Raw genomic sequence first — 20,305 nt, forward strand, 5'->3', positions numbered from 1 at the left:
ATGCAAAAATACCCAGCCACTGGAGTTGCATAAGGCAGTGCATACTTTGTGCTGGTTTCAAGCTCAAATAGGTTGGGGAGGGTTGCATCAGGAAGGGCTGGGCTATCTAGCTATAATATCTTAGAATCTTTTTCTAAAAAGATCTCTAATAAAATTCTAACCTCTATACTAATCAGCTGTAGCTCACTCAATGAAGAAACTGATCAGACACGTGTTTGGTGTAGACAGTTTTGGACATGCCCTTCACTCATCTCCAATCATCAGTGTGAGAAATAAGGCCGGACCAGCGGACATTGACCGGTAATTTTCACATTTGTCCATCTGTATTTGGCCCATGAAAAAAGTTGCAAAGCTATGGGTCTAATCTACTTCCAGTGTTCTTCCAAATGTTGCACTGGATGAATATGTCAGGTCGTAACACAGCCTGTGAAATGGGGGGGGGCCCCCCCACGTGCGCGACTTTAAAAATTCATAACTCAGGCCACCGAAGGTCCAAGTCCCACCAAAATTTACAGACACTTCCCTCTCCCCGAGTGACACACCAAATAAGACAATAATAATACTCTGTATTCACTGTTTTTATTGCACGATGCAAGTGAATTAGTGTTTTAGGGTCGACGGTATCTGATCAATCCAGTCAGTTGATTAAGAGTTCAGTTTACATGAAACTTTGCAGTACAGTATTATGTTAAGTGCCAAACTGCCAATCAATGGTTATGTGCATTTTTTATTCATAATGACCGTCAGTGTCATATGCTTTGGAGGATGTGGATTGAGATTTTAGAAGTTTTTTTCTTCTATTTTCTAAGTTCTAGTTCAGCAGATTTTAGTCTGAATGCCAAACGAAATGACCACGTCTAGTTTTGAGTCATTTTAAAAGTCATTTTGTTACCAAGTTACTTGGAATCTCGTACTCAAGATTTTAACTCTATGTAAGAATAGTTGTATTATTAATTGCTAAATTTCTTACAGACTTATTATAAACATGGTATAGAAAAACTGTCATTGTTGACGATGAGTATTATAGTACCTATATACCAGTAAGTAGTAACCAACTGGAACATCCTTGCCCCCCATACGTTTTTCTAGACATGGAGCTGACCTGTGTACTACTGTTTTCTTAGGTATAAAACTTTAAGCGTAGTTTTCTTGAATCTGACATTTTCTTGAATACAATTTACAATTTGTAGTGTAATTAGCAACTAACGTCAAGTGTAACTTGGCCTTTGAAGATCACAAAAATGTGCCTGGAAATAGCTGAGAAGCCCTCCAGCTTCTGGAGCTCTAAGGCAGGCCCCAGACCCCCAGCTGCATTGTTCTAGGCCTTTGGTCAGTTGTTCAGACAGACTGAAATTTGGACAGACAGACAGACATTTCAGACTAAAGGCCAATTTATGCTGACAACACAGTCCTCGCAGATGGCGTCGCAGATGGCGTCTGCGTAGCCCCCCCACCTTCGCAGACGCTCTGCGCACACCTCCCAAAAATTGTGACCACCGCAGAAGCCTCGCAGACAGCGTCGCAGACAAGAGGGCTCTGATTGGTCCACTCTACATCCGCTGTACACACACTTCCGCTTCCCTACTTTCCCGGCTTGGTTTGTTTTCACGACCGCCATTTTTAAAAACACGAGCGAAGCTGGAGCAGCACGAAGAGCGGTTGATCGAGGAAGTGAGGAAGTACGTACATCTATACGACTCCAGTTCTAGTCATTATAAGTAACCGGAGGATAAACACTCCACTAACCACACCCACCAACTACTCCTAGCGATTTTGCGACTTCGTGCCCCCTTGCGTTGTGGTGGTGAATAACATCGCGCACGCCTATTACTCCCCGCTCAACGATAAATTACAACTGTCGGCGAAAAGCTATCTGCGAAAGCCTTGTCGCAAGAGCATGCAGAGGCCCTTATCTGTCTGCTTAGGCCACACCAATTTAATTAGTTGGTTCTCGGAATTGCCACTTGAAAAAAAATGCAAAATAAAAAAAATAAAATAAAATCGAAATCAAACTCCCACCAACAGAAAAGGTCACGTGACGCCGAAAACCAATCAAATCGCCCTTCACTTTAGATAAAGACTTGTGGAAGAAACATGCCTGTGGAGGGGAATCCTACAAAGCCTGTGTTTGTGATTGTTAGGATATTCAGCGAACAGAAGTGTAAAATCTTTGACAGGTGTGTTGAAATTCTGTTTACTGGTTTGCCTGTATTGTTTGGTCTATTTCCACCGCTAATTTTGCCATCAGAGCATTTTTCCATCAGGGAAAAAGAAACTACCACTGCTGCCTGTGTAGTGCCCTATTTATACAAATAGGAGTCATTCAGGATTCAGCCATGACGCGGAGCAAAAACATGGCTGAATCCTGAATGACTCCTATTTGTATAAATAGGGCACTACACAGGCAGCAGTGGTAGTTTCTTTTTCCCTGACATGGAAGCGCACTTGTATACTGAGGAGGAAAGCAATTTGCATTACAGCCCTGAGGCGGCTCGGCTCAGCTTTCCCTTTCGGGCGCTCTCGTTTTCTGTTAGAATTTGGTAAAGAAAAAATAAATAAATAAATATTATTTACCAGCTTACCGGGTCCATGAACATAAATCTGACAGTTAACAAGGTCGGGATATAAACGAATCGAATACAAACCACCCGCCGGGACTCCTACTTATGCGGCTCCAGCTTATCCTTGAAGCTGGAGCCGCAGCTGGATGAAGCCGACAGCGCGCAGGAAAATAGCGCCAAGCGATTTCGAGGTCTGACTTTTTATTTGGCAACGGTTTTGTGATGCAAATATATCACTCTTTTGAACACATACTGTTTTGAGACAAAAAACGTTTTACTTTCGTGACCCCAACAAACTTGCCGGACTACTTTCGTCTGGACCAAAACTGGACAAGAACTGGACTCACAGGATGCTGTCGGGGTAAGTCAGTGTGTTTGCACGACACTATTGATGGGGATGCCATACAGATTCATGTCAAAAATCCCGAACTATCCCTTTAAAATTAGTTCCCACACTGCATCATTATACAATCAGTGAGGTGATGTTGCATGTAAATTTTACATGATTTGTGCAGGAATTGATAAAATATGGGAGTTTAAAACATGAGAGTGTAAATTACATAGGGATTTCACCAAGAGACTTTAGGAAATTTAAAAAAGAAATAAATTAATTAAAAAAAACTTTAAGTTTACTCTGCTTTTGTCCATTCTGAACAGAATCAGACAGACAATTCAGTTAAAAACAAGAATTTTGTCTTAAGTTATACTGATTATGACCATGAACACCAACTAAATCACATAAAGCTCAGTTTTGATTTCACGTCACGTAATACACATTTCCAGTAGCACATCAGACCAAGACCACAGTCCACTATTTGAACAGAAAGACAACTGTGTTTGTTTGCTTATTTTACTTCTGTGCAGTAGAAAGCTAGAAAAGAAAGTGAAAACACAACACAGCTGGAGTGAGCACTAACCTCCAGCGTACATGACCGCCAACATGATGGAGGAGATCCATGAGACCTGGCTGCTGTTGGCACCGAAGATCACCTCGATCTCTTTGAAGAAAACCGTGATGGATTTGGGGAAGGCGTAGGAGAAGCCAATGCTGATGAAAGCACCGACCACGACGGCCCAACCCCAGCCCCCTTCGGGAGGGGTGTAGCCCGCTGGGCCGCTTGTTGCTGGAGGCATCTCTACACGTCCTGTACACAACAATCAGGTTCGGGGAACACAGTCAGCTGAGCGACACACCGTGAACCTGGGAGAAAGACAAGAGAAATCATTAGTCTTAAAGCATGTAAATTCAAAGAGGGTGAAAATCTGACATGCATCCATTGCAAACAACTAACCGTAGACCATTTTTTGTGCTACAACAAAAACGGATCTGCACGCCCCAACCCAGAATTAGCACTATTTATTATAGATTTTTTTTGATTGCAAGATTACACAGAAGCCTGGTCTTCCTCCGTTTCTTAAAAAAACCCCTCACAACCATCACAGTACTCGAATGTTTGTTTGAATCAACAATCGAACCAATAATTAAGAGTGTGCACGCACGTGTGTGTAGGGAAGTACACATGCAGTTGGAGATCCAATACGATATTAAGCGGGAAGATTCCGAGTTTGCATGTTCTCCCTGTGTCTGTGTGGGTTCACCCCACAGTCCAAAGACATGCAGATTAGGTAAAATACCCAGCCACTGTGTGTGTACAAGACACTGCATACTTAGGCTACATCCACACGACAACGGCAACGAGATGTTATTTAAAAATATATCACGTCCAAATGGGCAACAATCAGTAAAATATCAGGTCCATATGGCAACGCAACGCTTGCTGAAAACGATGCAATACACATGCCACACCTCTAGGGGCGCTGTAAGACGGTCCCTTCGGAGACACCAGAACAATAGAAGAAGTAAGGACGCATGCACATAATGCGCGAGACTTCATATTAGCCACAAAGTCAGGAAAATCTGTTTGTAAAATTACATTATAATGACCAAATACAATGAAAAGTATTTTTCCAGTCTCACCTGTGAAAGATAATCCCATGTGATCTCGTTTGGACGGCAAACCTGTTGGTACAGTTAAACGCAGCTAATCTTTATTCTCCGCTTTGACCTCTCCAATATGGCGGCGAGGATGACGTATGATTCTACATGGAAGGCGGCGTCTTTAATGGTCCAGAATAAATTGAATACTACACGTTGATGGATTAATTTGTTTCTCACCTGTGAAAGGTAATCCCATGTGATCTCGTTTGGACGGTAAACCTGTTGGTACAGTTAAAGGCAGCACATGAATCTTTATTCTCCGCTTTGACCTCTCCAATATGGCGGCGAGGCTGACGTATGATTCTACGCGGAAGGCGGCGTCTTTAATGGTCCAGAATAAATTGGATTAATTTGCTCCTCTACGCCCTTTTTGAGGAATGTATTGTTGGACTTAAATCAACATCTGAAGAGGTGAGATCGCTCCTTTTTTCCCCTATTTTTGCTGGCGGGATTGCACCATTACACAATAAATATTCACAGTGAAAATATTTTGTAAGCGCGTTTCATGAACCAAGTTATAGGATTTGTTGACAACTCGCATCGCAATGAGAAGATCATTGGCACTACTGGTGTTAAGAATCAGACCATTTCATAAATGAATATTTTGCTGTAGAGCTGCAGTGTTTGTACAATTGCATGTTTTTGCTTCACTATTACTGTCACTATTCTGCTTCTTGCATTACTACTGTGAACTAACACTGAACATAATAATAATAATAATATCCAAGCTCGTGTTTCACTCTCACTAGTGCTCTGTAAGGCTTTTTCCTGGTGATATTCGTTACACTTCTACCTGCCGTGAAGCACTCACAGTCATGTGGTTGTGACGTCATCATAAACAAATCCGTTCTACTCATCCAGACGACTTCACAACGGCAACGTTGCCAGATCTTTCCACTCTGGAACCCGTTCTCAAAAAGATTGCATTTTGGGCACCCAAAACGCCGGTGCCGTGTGGACGCCAGGCCTAAACGATAAGCAATTGTATCGGAGTCACCTGAATCCGTTGCCGTGTGGACAGGGCCTTAGTGCCGGTCCCAAGCCTGGATGGACTGGGGAGGGTTGCATCAGGAAGGGCATCCGGTGTAAAACCCATGCCAAATTTGAAGGCCCAGTGTGAGATTAGCATGAGATAAACTGGTTATTAACCTTCTGAAAATAAAAGTCAATTCTGAAATAAAGCTGTGATCAGTTAAGTACACCGTGTACATATCTCCTGCTAAAAGGATGCATAAAATAGGGAAAACTACTAATGGTATAACAGCTAGCTAGCCAGCTAACATTACTTGTCTGTGTTAAATGTGACTGCTGACATCCTGCTAGCCCCGATTAACATTTCAATTCTGACCCCGACTCGCAGCCTTGTCCCTAATGTGGATTAGACAGCAAAGTGTATTTGTTCAACGTTACTGACACTCCCACCATCAAAACAATGTGTTGTTTGTATTCGTTAAGCATGTGTGCGCCAGGTGTTTACAAATGCAAGTTTGGGTCCCAGTGAGAAACCATATTTCTCTTTTGGGTCTTGAGCTTAAATAGTTTGGGAACACTGGCTCCAGGGAAATAAAGACAGCTAGCCTAACCTAAACACTCACACCCAAGTTATCCGTTTGGTTTCAGGAAACGTGCGTTTTCTGGTACAGGCGTATTCTAACAAATTTCCAAATAGATAGGCAAGCAGACTCCCATGTTAGATTCTCATTTGGTCTTAATGTTATTTTAAAGCAAGATATTGGCTAGCAACTTGATTGCTACAATTCACCCATTTGGCAGAAGCCTCATCCCACTGGATGGTACATATTTAAGCACCCGTGCTGAATTTGGTTGTCTGTTTTTACCTCGAGCTAAAAATATTCTCAAGGCCAGTAATTTAAAAGCAACTTCCATCCACAGTAGCATTTTCTTTGCACTATTTAAGCTTAACCGTATTTCTTCCCTGTGATCCAAGTAAAACTCGCTATCTTCAAGTGAAGTCTACGCTACGAAAAACTGAATTTGAGGAGAAGGTTACTTAATCCTAGTGAAATTATCTTGCTGCATGGACAGATAATTTTACTTGACAAGACATCTGAGAATAAGTTGGCTGCGATCTAAAACTAGGTTTAATGATCTCAGAATTTGCGTCGTTTTCTTCTAATAAGAAATGCTAGATCGTTCCAACTATTTTCACTTGCCAAGATATCATTTTTGCAGTGTACTCCTAAAGCATCTTACATAGGACAGACCATACAATTTATTTCAATTCCCATACTCGATTAGCCCTCTGCCATAATTTGACAGGAACCTTGCAAAAAATATTCCAGTAAAAAAGGGTTTAAGATTATGAGCAGCGTGCAGAGAATAACAGAAATTTCAGAAAGTGCCATTTTATATAGTCAGCAAGGTGTAACTACAGCACTAAAGGTGCAGTTTCTCGCAGTTTACCCAATACTCAGCACAACACACCAACTCTTTAACCAACACTGACTGCTCATTAACGCCTACCGTCCTCATGAGCATTGTAGCGCGTCCTACTGTGGCACAAGTAGAACTAAAGTGGTATGATGTGTCTACTGAGGAACCAAGAATCATTACCTTGTTAACTTTGATTACAGCATTACCTTTAAACAGCATGCTAACTCATCTTGTACTCAGAATCCAGACCTCAATTAGATACGCATGCTTACACCTAGACAAACCCAGACCGAGTCCCTCACTATATATTTAAAAAAAAAAATACTCCCAGCTCCTCCAATTTAAGGTGAATACTGTCAGTGTGGGACTTGGCAGATGCCAGAGGACATTACACAGGCAGTAGGCATTTCACAGCTCACTGAACTTCCATGACCCCTGTGCTCACTCGAGGACCCAAATTGTTTTAGCGAAAAGTGCTAAAGACTCAAATTTTTCTTTAGCAATTTGCAATTTCGCTTAGCAAGAAACGCTAAAAGAACAATTTTCTTTTTAGCAAAGTAATTTTTTTTAGCAAGATATGTTATATTTCTAAATGTTTCTTGCACTGACATAATACTGAAAAATGAATTGTTATTGTAGTTTGTTGGTGTTTCAATAGTATTTGCAAGCTTGTTTCCTGCCTTTGTCTTTCCATGTTCTTGATTTATGTTCATAGCATGCTTATTTATTCTTGAATCCTCTTATACGGCTTTATATTAGCTGATCACACAAACTTGAACTCTGCCTGCCATGGTTTAGGGAGTATACAATATTCAAGGTTGAGCAACCTTACAGAGTCATATAAACTATGTTCAATGGAAAGGTGATACATCACTTTATATTAGTGGCCTATACAAATTTGAGCTCTATCTGCCATGGTTTGGGAGTTATAGGCAATTCAAGTTGAGCGACCTCAAGTCTGACCTTTCAAGGTCCCCCGAGGTCATGTATGCTATTGGGCCTTTTCCACTACCCTTTTTCAGCTCACTTCAGCCCAACATGGCTCGCGTTTCGACTACCTCAGAGCAGCACGACTGAGCTCACTTCAGCCTTACTCAGCACCCAAAACTCGCACGGTTTTGGAGTGAGGCTGAGGCGAGCCAAACCGAGCTGACGGGGCTAGGGGCGTGAGGAGACACTCCCCTGTGCACTGATTGGTGAGGAGGAGTGTCCTCACATGCCCACACACGCCCCGTGAGCACGCTGGGAACCACCATCTGTAAACACCGTAAACCCGGAAGAAGAAGAATTACGACAAATATTATGCACCTCGCCTCATCTATACGCTCTTGCCAGTATCTGTTGGCGTTGTCGGTGACAACAAGCGACAGCACCAAGACCAGCAACACTAACGACTCAATGTCCTCCATGTTTATTGTTTACTATCCGGGTTGTAAGACTACCACTTAAAAGGCCACTGATGTCACTGTTTGCGCCGCATAACGACATCACGTGATGTCCACCCACTTTCGCTAACTCCACCCAATGTGTCCACCCACTTCCAGCCAGCACGGTTCAGCGCAGTTGTAGTCGAAATGCAACTCCAACAGCCCCACTCAGCTCGACTCAGCCCAACTCAGCACCGCACGGCTCAGCCCAACTCAGCTGCGTCGGTAGTGGAAAAGCCCCATATGTTCAAGAAAATGCTGATTTCATATTAACTGCTCATACAAACTTGAGCTTCATCTGCCATGGTTTGGGAGTTAGAGGCCATTTAGAGGTCCATGGTAACCCAAGGTCATGTATAAATTTGAACTGGCCAAGTTGGCCTGGCCAACATCAGTGTCGGACCTGGCCAACATCAGTGGCTGGCCTTGCTAATATATTAATTTTATTTTATTTTTTTCAAAATTCTATTTTAACATCTCAACCACTGGTATTGCCTCGTGTGCGTGTTTTCATTATTGCGATGTGTGCATGTGTGTGGTTGGGATTGTGTGTATGTACTAGGGGTGGGTATTGCTAAGGACCTCACGATACGATACGCATCACGATACTTGAGTCACGATACGATACGCATCACGATACTTGAGTCACGATACGATATTGCGATATTCTACATAGTTCACTGAAAAATGTAAACTGCATTATGCATCTTAAAATCCGAGTTGTATGTACATCAGATGATAGTGATAATTCATGGGACAAACTGAGTCAAAACAATGTAATTCAAATTATCCATGCCATTTTATTGTAACTATACAAGCACAAGTTACAACATATTTGCAGGAACAACACACTGTCTGGAACACACTGAAAAGTGCAGTGTGCATTTTAATCTCCCTGAGCACAATTATGAAACAAAGTGCAGTGTGGGTCAGTGTCCACACACTGAAACTGAACTGAAACCTCAGTGAATCACGTTTCTTCTGAACTTTGAGTAAATACTCAAAATAAAATGCAGTGTCTCACACACACTAAAATTGAAAATGCAAAATAAAGTGCAGCTTCTTGCCTTTGGTCTTAAATGACAAAATTAAGTTCACAGTTACAGTAAGTCACACATCACTGAAGTAGACGGGAGGACTTTGGCGCTGTCCAGTGTAGTTTGCTTCGGGTCGGGTTTCGGTGGTTCCAGCTGAGCTAATATGTCGGGTTGGTGTCGTGCTTTAAGTTCGCAAGTTTGTTGTGTTACCTGAATATCTAATTAGCGCGAAACAGGTTTTGCAAAGTGCGTACTCTTTGTCCAGCTCACTGTTTTTTTTCTCCTTTCCTTTGGAATCCAAAGTGCCTCCAAACATCTGCCTTAAAGTTCGGCGGCATCTCTAGGTTTACGTTAACAGCCATGCTTGCTTGTTTTTTTTCCTCACTGCAACCACCGGGAAAAAAAGAGAAGACGAAGAGTGCCTTGCAGTGAGGTAGCGGCACAGCGACACCTTGCAGAGCGGAGGTGCGGAAGTCGTACTGGATTTACAACCCGTCTGAAACATGATTTATTATTTGAAAAAATATCGATATTCAAATTTTGAGTATCGATATTGAATCGGAAGACAAAGTATCGCGATATATCGCCGTATCGATATTTTTGCCCACCCCTAGTATGTACAGTTAGGTCCATAAATATTTGGACAGAGACGACATTTTTCTAATTTCGGTTCTGTACATTACCACAATGAATTTTGAACAAAACAATTCAGATGCAGTTGAAGTTCAGACTTTCAGCTTTAATTCAGTGGGTTGAACAAAATGATTGCATAAAAATGTGAGGAACTAAAGGGCAATTCCATGTAAATGTCAACCTCACCATGCAAAAATAAAGCAACAAGTAATACATCAAAACCACTCCCAGAGATATCACCTAGGCCTGTATTTTACAGATGTGAATAAGTTGAACCAATTTGTCACAAGAATTGTTCCCTTCGCCTTCACTACTTTAGCTAATGACACGAATAACTATGATCATGTACAATTCTATATTATTGCCACAAGCCACAGAAATGTATGCTAAAATCCACAAAACAGCAAAACAATAGCCATCCTAAATATCATTTAAGAACTTTGATAGTTTTAGCTGATATTTAGAGAGTTTTTCAAAGGGTTATGGTGGTTAAATTGCTGATTTTCTAAACATATGCCATGTCTATTTCAGACGCGTCACATCCATAACAGAATTTCGTCACATCCATAACGCTGACTTTTCCTTCCGAAACTCTGCATGAAATACAAAATATTTTAAACAAAGATTTTTTTTAATATTCACCTTGGACCCCTCTATCAAATGGATATCTCCATTTCGACATTAGGTTTACAATTTCACAGAGTTTGATAAAAATGTACAGTCACCCAAGAAAAGTGATACTTTTTCTGTCACATCCATAACGCATCTTTTATTGACATTTTCTGGCATGCCCTAGATGTACTATGGGAATTGTTCTTGTTCTATCACTTCTCCAGTATGGTACAGCCTTAAAATATGCAACACCTGTTTAAATACTGGGAGACAATAAAACATGCACTGGGTCATTTGTTGCCATTTTGAGTTCAAGTGTCACGTCCATAACGCTGGAATTGCTCTTAAGCATTTTTTAAACACAATCCCTTCATTTCAGGGGCTCAAAAGTAATTGGACAAATTAAATGATTGTAAATAAAATGTTCATTTCTAATACTTGGTTGAAAACCCTTTGTTGGCAATGACTGCCTGAAGTCTTGAACTCATGGACATCACCAGACGCTGTGTTTCCTCCTTTTTAATGCTCTGCCAGGCCTTTACTGCAGCGGTTTTCAGTTGCTGTTTGTTTGTGGGCCTTTCTGTCTGAAGTTTAGTCTTTAACAAGTGAAATGCATGCTCAACTGGGTTGAGATCAGGTGACTGACTTGGCCATTCAAGAATATTCCACTTCTTTGCTTTAATAAACTCCTGGGTTGCTTTGGCTTTATGTTTTGGGTCATTGTCCATCTGTATTATGAAACGCCAACCAATCAGTTTGGCTGTATTTGAGCACACAGTATGTCTCTGAATACCTCAGAATTCATCCGACTGCTTCTGTCCTGCGTCACATCATCAATAAACACTAGTGACCCAGTGCCACTGGCAGCCATGCATGCCCAAGCCATCACACTGCCTCCGCCGTGTTTTACAGATGATGTGGTATGCTTTGGATCATGAGCTGTACCACGCCTTCATCATACTTTTTTCTTTCCATAATTCTGGTAGAGGTTGATCTTGGTTTCATCTGTCCAAAGAATGTTCTTCCAGAACTGTGCTGGCTTTTTTAGATGTTTTTTAGCAAAGTCCAATCTAGCCTTTTTATTCTTGAGGCTTATGAGTGGCTTGCACCGTGCAGTGAACCCTCTGTATTTACTTTCATACAGTCTTCTCTTTATGGTAGATTTGGATATTGATACGCCTACCTCCTGGAGTGTGTTGTTCACTTGGTTGGCTGTTGTGAAGGGATTTCTCCTCACCATGGAAATTATTCTGCGATCATCCACCACTGTTGACTTCTGTGGGCGTCCAGGTCTTTTTGCACTGATGAGTTCACCAGTGCTTTCTTTCTTTCTCAGGATGTACCAAACTGTAGATTTTGCCACTCCTAATATTGTAGCAATTTCTCGGATGGGTTTTTTCTGTTTTCACAGCTTAAGGATGGCTTGTTTCACCTGCATGGAGAGCTCCTTTGACCGCATGTTTTCTTCACAGCAAAATCTTCCAAATGCAAGCACCACACCTCAAATCAACTCCAGGCCTTTTATCTGCTTAATTGAGAATGACATAACGAAGGAATTGCCCACACCTGCCCATGAAATAGCCTTTGAGTCAATTGTCCAATTACTTTTGGTCCCTTTAAAAACAGGGTGGCACATGTTAAGGAGCTGAAACTCCTAAACCCTTCATCCAATTTTAATGTGGATACCCTCAAATGAAAGCTGAAAGTCCGGACTTTATGTCCATGTCCATTACATAACTAGAATTTGAATATGTTTCAGTAAACAGGTAAAAAAAACAAAATTTGTATCAGTGTCCAAATATATGTGGACCTAACTGTATGAGTGTGTGTATAATTGGGATTGTGTGTGTGTGTGTGTGTGTGTGTGTGTGTGTGTGTGTGTGTGTTCATGATTGAGATGTGTGTATGTGTGTGATTGGGATTGTGTGTGTGTTCATGATTGAGATGCGCGTGTGTGTGTGTGTGTGTGTGTGTATATAATTGGGATCCGTGTGTGTGTGTGTGTGTGTGTGTGTGTGTTTGTTTGTTTAGGGGGAGGGGCGTGTCTTTATGGGTAGGATGAAGGGAGCTCAGGGAGTTAAAATCAATGGTTGTTTCTTATAAATTAATCTCATAACCCAAATATAATGATATTCACCATTAATTTCTCAAATGAAACACTTGCAGTCAAAACTTTGAACCATGTGCGTCAAAACGCTCTGAAAACAAGGTACACTTGGTCGTTATACCCTGGTTCATCTGTGAGTTCTTCCAAAGTTCTGTCAGGGTTGATATGTAGAAAATACGTCTTTAGAATGGTTATATCGTGTTTTTATCCCTGTTACGACCCTGGTGCCAGGGGTCGTGTGTGTGGTTATGTGTGGGTGCATATGTGTTTTTTTTTTCTCTCTCTCTCTCTCTCTCTCTCTCTCTCTCTCAGGTGGACGCCCGTTCCTCTTATACGCAGCTGTTCCCACTCACCTCGTTGAGGGGCCATGTTAAAAGTGAGAGGGAGACGCCTTTCGAGAGAGTGTGTGAGCCGGTGGGCTGTGGCGGTGACAGTTAAGAGTTGTGAGCCGCATCTAGTGAGAGTGTGCTGCTCCTTTAAGGGGAAAGGCGCGTGCGTAATCCCGGATCTGTTTGGTTGTGGTTTGTTTGTTGTACTGTTGGTGAGAGAACTTGACTCGTGTTTGTTTTTCCTTTGTTTGGAGACCAGTGACTTTAGTTTTTTTTTTCTATTTTGTGAATAAAAACGGTTTCCTTTTCGGCCCCGAGTCCGCCTCCTTGTCCTCTTTTTCCTCCCGGGTCATTTTGGTTTATCTCTGTTGCTTCCCCCATCCCCTATTTTGCCGCGGGGAATGTAACAATCCCTAACTGAGAAAGCTAACAGAATATTCTAATGTTATCTCACTTTTTAGATAAGTTTTTGTCATACGTAAAGTCGGATAATTTATTTTAAACAAACCTCGCTATAATCTTGTTCACTAATGAGCGAGAATTACCAATAAGAGGCTTCGAAACTCGGGGGCGTTGGTTATAAATCAAAACATCGAAGATGGACACGAAAGGTACTGTTTATCTTGAGAAATCGCAATTGTTTGATGGCTTTTGCTTAAACTTTAAATGACTTTTGCATAAAATGCGAATACAGATGATTTTCTTTTCGCAAATTGGAATAAAACTTCGCAATTTGCGGACGTGCGAGCGGCTAGCGTGAGCCCAGGACCCAATTCACTTACTGTAAGTGACCTTTCTAAATCTGTCTCAGCGACTCTGGGCCTCAGCAGTGAAGTCATGGCTGAGCCTTTAGAGAGAAAAAAAAAAAAGTCAGAAAACGTACGTCTCTGGCACCTTAATGAAACGTGTCTGAGGATTCAGAGGCCTCCCAACTCAGCTCGCAGCTCCCAGGATGCATCTGTATGCAAATATGCCAGTGCTCAAAGATTAGGAATCTTATAACTGGTCAGATAACCAAATACACCCCCCCAAAGAAAATTGGCTTTTCTGTATTTTGACCATTTTCTACATCAAAACTATTAAATAACATATGGAACATATAGAGAACTGTCATCTCATTATCTCATCTCATTATCTCTAGCCGCTTTATCCTGTTCTACAGGGTCGCAGGCAAGCTGGAGTCTATCCCAGCTGACTACGGGTGAAAGGCGGGGTACACCCTGGACAAGTCGCCAGGTCATCACAGGGCTGACACATAGACACAGACAACCATTCACACTCACATTCACACCTACGGTCAATTTAGAGTCACCAGTTAACCTAACCTGCATGTCTTTGGACTGTGGGGGAAACCGGAGCACCCGGAGGAAACCCACGCAGACACGGGGAGAATATGCAAACTCCACACAGAAAGGCCCTTACCGGCCACGGGGCTCGAACCCGGACCTTCTTGCTGTGAGGCGACAGCGCTAACCACTACACCACTGTGCCGCCCCAGGGAATTATGTGGTAAACCAAAAAAAGTGATGCTTCATATTTTAGACTCTTCAAAAGTAGCCAGCGTTTACCTTGAGGATGCTTTGCACACTATTGGCGTTATCTTAACCAGCTTCATGAGGGAGTCACCTGGAATGCTTTTCAATTAACAGGTGCCTTGTCAAAAGTTAAATCAGGGCAATTTCTTGCCTTCTTAATGCCTCGGTCACAACCGGCCGTACGTGCTCCTACGGCCGGTCTATGTGCAAAAAACGCAAGAAACGCACGGAGGGCGCACGTGTGACGTGCTGATTCTCGACCCGTAGACTGGTTGCAGACCGGCCGCAGAGGTTCTTTGTCATGCCAAACAAACTCTATGGGCGCTTACGTTTTTTTCAGGTTGCAAGACAAACTTACGGCCAACGTGCGTCTTTCTCCACAAAAAAAAAAAAAAAAAAAAAAAAAAAAAGCAGCGATTTGGGAAACGCCAAAAATCGCACAGCCAAAAAAATCATACGTCCGGTTGTGACCTTGGCTTAATGTGTTTGAGATCAAACAGTAAATGACGAATAAAGAGACAGTAAATAGCCCTATTCCACAACTGTAGTAATCCATGTATCAAGAACCGCTCAACTAAGTAAAGAGAAACGACATCCGTCATTACTTTAAGACATGAAGTATTTTAATAAAAATAAAGGAAAAAAAAAACCCAACGAATTAGGTGGTGTCCAAATTTTTGACTGGTACTGTTCATACGTACGTATGTATAGACAAAAACTTGAGCAATCCACTGGGCAAATAAAAGCTCCCAGTCCCATCTTTTAACTGCCTGGAAACCTAATCAACTCGTCTCAAAAAGGTGGCAGCAAATGAAAATGAAATAAACGTATGGTGAACTAAAAGACAAAAGGGAAGCAAAACAGTAGATTATGTTTCTCTTCGAAACAAATTCTAAAATAGCACACCATGTTTGGCTACCAGATGTGCTGCACTGTTCTCACATTGCACACAAGTTGTTAATTCCAGTGAGTGACTATTTTCCCCTGATATATTTAACCATGAGGAGACACTGCATGTTGTATCAACAGGAGACAAACAAGTTTACTGCCCTCAACTTTGTTAGTGCTGTTTGCACATACCTGCATGTTCCTGAGTCTGAAAAGGTCACTTATGCATGTTATTCAGGCTCGGGGTGGGGGAAGAGTTTTATAGTCAGCCAGATGCATGTAATGGAGCAGACAACGGGACTGGGAACGAGCAGTGCGAGCTATAGTTCCAGCATCAATGGTGTCACACTTCAAAGCAAATCATGTTTAACCATGGACACCAAATTAAAACCTTTGTTCAGCAAAAATAAGGAACAGGATGTTTTCTTCTTCCTGGTTATTGAAACTAGGACTATATAAAATTGCCCGTTAAGCCACCATAATTTAAAAAATAAATAAATAAAGTCCGGGCATAAAACCTGCCTGTGGGCGTCCGATTTGTCCATCCATGAACGTGCTACCAAGACAAATAACTTTCAACAAAAAGGTAACCCAACTGAAAGTGTTGTAGAGATTTTAAATCTACTTCCTTCCACAATAGTGCAGAATTATACACCCTGGGATTACCTACACACACAAACACTCATGCTGTCAAGCCTCTATTAAAGTGCATATCACGGGTAAATTCAGGAGCAAGATCAATGTAATTCTCCTATTTTATATTAAACTTTGGTCAAATATCTGTCACATTTTGTGCAATTTTTTTTTACCTTGCGCAATACCAGAAAAATTGAGTTGAAATCAAGCCATTTGAGGCGAATTGGTCCGCCTCTGGAAAAAAAAAAACTCGGCATTTGGATTTCCCAGCAAACACTGATTTTCGTGACGTCGCGTGCGGGACGCCTCCCTCTGAATCCTACGTCAGCGCTGGTCTGTTTATGAGAAAACAACCTGGTGGTTTTCTGCAAATTTCTTCAACGTTATCGCGTAATTATTAAAATGGTTAACGGATGTATCGTAGGAGGCTGTAGCAACACCAATCTTGATGGGATTAGTACTCATCGTTTCCCAAAAGAACGGACAAATGAGAGAGAAATGGGAGCGCTTGGTCTACACAGGCTGTGCACTGAAACCGTGCAAAGCTCTTGCAGCCTGCTGGCGCTTCCGCAGGTGACGTCACGAATCTGGCTCCAGACTCCCTTGGGGTTTTTCCAGATGCGTTTTGTTATTTTATTTTTTTCTGCTGTAGACAGATGGCCTTGTGCAAAATTACCCTTCTGGATGAGTGCGCAAAGGGACATACTTTCACATTTAAAAAAAAAAAAGAAAAAAAATATATATGTCCAGAATATGCACTTTAAGATGCGCACGTGTGTACACATTATGTGAAAGGGACTAATAACCAACAGCCAGCAAACTGCTGTGCTTCTAAGGAAATTCTGCTGCACTCCTCTCTCTTTTTTTTGCATATGCACGTGTGCACACCTCCATGCGGTTTACGCAGGAAGAGCAGAATACATACAGTACTTGTGTACTCAAACCTCTGTAGTTTCTGCAGAAAGAGCTGAATGCATACAGCAGTTCCACCATTTTTGATTAAATTCTCCAGGATGATGAAGCTTAGCCAACTAGACTAATTTTTGCAAACATTTATGACTATTCTGAAGTAGGGATCGACCGATATGTTTTTTTCAGGGCCGATACCGATACCGATTATTATGGAATTGGGATGCTGATAACCGATATGTGCAACCGATAAATGTAAACATTATAATTCACATGAAATTAAACATAGCACACACTGACACAGACCTTCATATCCATGAAATGTATGTTTAATTGTAAAATTGAACATAAAATTTTGTGCAGGGAGATGCCAGCAGCATTTGTAAAATAAAGTCAAACATTAGTTAGGATAAAATGAGAAATAAAATAATAAAATAAATATTCACCAATAAAAAAATCACTCCCTACTATATTGCAGCTCACCATTTTCAGTGGAAAATAAATGAAAATACACTCTGGATTCTTTTACACTAAGAACTAAGTAAGACTTACCAACTTCAAGTAGTTTTTAAATAACAAACCAAGTGTAGGGAGCTGCCTGCAGCATTTTTTAAAAAGTAAAATCAAACATACAGTAAAGTAGGCTATCACTCCCTATTAGGAGCGGCTGCTCCTTTAAGAGTATATCGCTTTCCGAATCAGAAGCGCTAGCGAGGAGAATCACTTGCGCAAGAATTATGCCGCTTTTCCACTACAAACGCGGCTGAGTCGGGCTGAGCCGTGCCGTGCTGAGTCGAGCTGAGTGGGGCTGTTGGAGTTGCATTTCGACTACAACCGTGCTGAACCGTGCTGGCTGGAAGTGGGTGGACACATTGGGTGGAGTTAGCGAAAGTGGGTGGACGTCACGTGATGTCGTTAAGCAGCGCAAACAGTGACATCAGTGAGCTTTTAAGCGGTAGTCTCACGACCTGAATAGTAAACAATAAACATGGAGGACATGGAGTCGTTAGTGTTGCTGGTCTTGGTGCTGTGGCTTGTTGTCACCGACCACGCCAACAGATACTGGCAAGAGCGTATAGATGAGGCGAGGCGCATAAGGCTCCAGAAATTCTCGTAATTCTTCTTCTTCCGGGTTTACGGTGTTTACAGATCCCAGCGTGCTCGCGGGGCGTGTGTGGGCATGTGAAGACACTCCTCCTCACCAATCAGTGCACAGGGGAGTGTCTGCTCACGCCCCCAGCCTCACTCAGCTCGGTTTGGCTCGCTTCAGCCCCACTCCAAAACGGTGCGAGTTTTAGGGGCTAAGCAGGGCTGAAGCGAGCTGAGTCGTGCTGTTTTTTGGTAGTCGAAACGCGAGCCGTGTCGGGCTGAAGTGAGCTGAAGCGAGCTGAAGTGAGCTGAAAAAGGGTAGTGGAAAAGGGCCATTATAAATACTAGTCACACCTGGCTTGTTTAAATGTTCAAACAGCGCTTTATAAAGTTACCGAACATACAAGTGCAGTGCGCTTTCTGAGCACGAGTCACATCATGAAGTTTACTCATCACCATAACAAATAGCCAGTAGGCTTGCGCTAGCCTACAGAACACAAACACTACGTTTTATTTCGTCTTCCCTTGACCGCCTCTCTGTATGGCTGTCATTCTACTGTTCGAGTAGAACTACTGACACATTCACAATGTTTCCAGACGGGGATTTAAAAATGACTGCAGCCTACATTATGCTGTTTCAGCGAGACTAGTTGGTTGTAGGCTAATTCAAGTGCTTCCTTCTGTAAGCTAAGTTTGCCTGGCTACACAGATGTAAATGGACAATTTTAACGAGTAGTAGATGAAGAATGTAAACATATAATGATGTTGTGCTTTTGCAACTTGTGCGTTTGTGACTTATTGCGGGCAGTGTTGCCAGATTGGGCTTTTTTAAGTGCATTTTAGCGGGTTTTGAACATATTTTGGCTGGAAAACGTCAGCAGTATCTGGCAACGCTGATTGCGGGAAAAGCAGCATGTCCTTACCTTGATACGGGCGCCTTGAAACAGTTCAGAGTGTTTAGCTGCGCATGTCGATTGGCTATATCTCTTGTGCCAAACAAATCAGATGTTGTGGTGGGCGGGACCGTGTTCTTGAACTCAGAGAGGCGAGTGCAGGAAAGGACGTGCAGTGACAGTTGCGTTAGGAACGAAATGGCTGCAAAAAGGCATGTTATCGGCATATCGGTGGAAATTATGGCTGATACTGATAACCCTAAAAATGCAGAATATCGGCCCGATATATCGGCCAGGCCGATTATCGGTCGACCCCTATTCTGAAGTATTAGCATTCGCTATTAATATGAGCCAGATGCAACTCCTTAAAAAAAAAAAAAAAAAGGATAAAATAAATAAAAAAATCCCAAGACCAACTTAGAGAACATAATATATTCAACCACAAAGCAATACATTTCTATTATATAGAGGAAATTTGAATGTAGTAGCTGCAACCTGAAGTGTAGCCCAGAACAGAGCAGAAATGTTGGCTCACGATGACGAACAGTCAACAGCTCCGTATTTTGCAGTGGATAGTATGCCACCAAAAAAACCCCACCAAAACCCACAATAATTATGAATTAATAGCAAATGTTCGCCCAAGTATAACTGGTTAGTGATCCCTGTAATACATGGCATCATTCTCCAAAGATTGATTTAGTAAATATTTCTCACTCAGGTCACATTAATTTAAATAAATAAATAAAACAAACAAACAAACCCACACCCCTCCCCACCCCCTTCACGTGGGAGGAATTTTGCTGGAACTGGCTACTGCAAATCAATACGGAACTCTTCTGAACATTCTATGACAACATTTCTATCCTATTGGGAATGCTATCTTCAAGGATGATCCCACCCTCATCAGTGCTTGAGGGCTCAATGAACGGTTCGAGGAATACGAAAACGAAGTAACTTGTATGCTATTGTCTTCAGGTCACTAGATCTGAACACCTATGGGAGATTTCCGACTGACGCTGGACAGTGCTCTCTACCACCACCACTCCTTGGAAGCAGCAGCAGCCGTTATTCATCACATGTACATTTGCAGTGAAATGCTGCCTCCTCTGCATTTAGCCCATCTGAAGCAGTGAACGCATGCACACAGCAGTCCACACTGAAGGTAACAGCTTGCTACATACAAGAAGAGCTTAAACATTGAGCACTGCATTTATGCACGTTCGTCTGTAGGTGCAGTCTGCAACAATCTGCCTAGT

The 20,305-nt window shown here is 42.1% G+C and overlaps 1 protein-coding gene across 1 annotated transcript in view; it reads right to left on the reverse strand.

The window, feature by feature from the left end:
* The window catches only part of slc16a1b (solute carrier family 16 member 1b), a 100,159-nt gene that overhangs the window by 18,721 nt on the left and 61,133 nt on the right, over positions 1 to 20,305 (reverse strand). Inside the window, exon 2 of the mRNA XM_060932151.1 lies at positions 3,479 to 3,762. Coding sequence (XP_060788134.1) covers positions 3,479 to 3,695 — 217 coding nt within the window. The 5' untranslated portion in view covers positions 3,696 to 3,762. The remainder of the gene's footprint in view (positions 1 to 3,478; positions 3,763 to 20,305) is intronic.

The sequence above is a fragment of the Neoarius graeffei genome, chromosome 10 (assembly GCF_027579695.1).
Source record: "Neoarius graeffei isolate fNeoGra1 chromosome 10, fNeoGra1.pri, whole genome shotgun sequence".
NCBI lineage: Eukaryota > Metazoa > Chordata > Actinopteri > Siluriformes > Ariidae > Neoarius > Neoarius graeffei.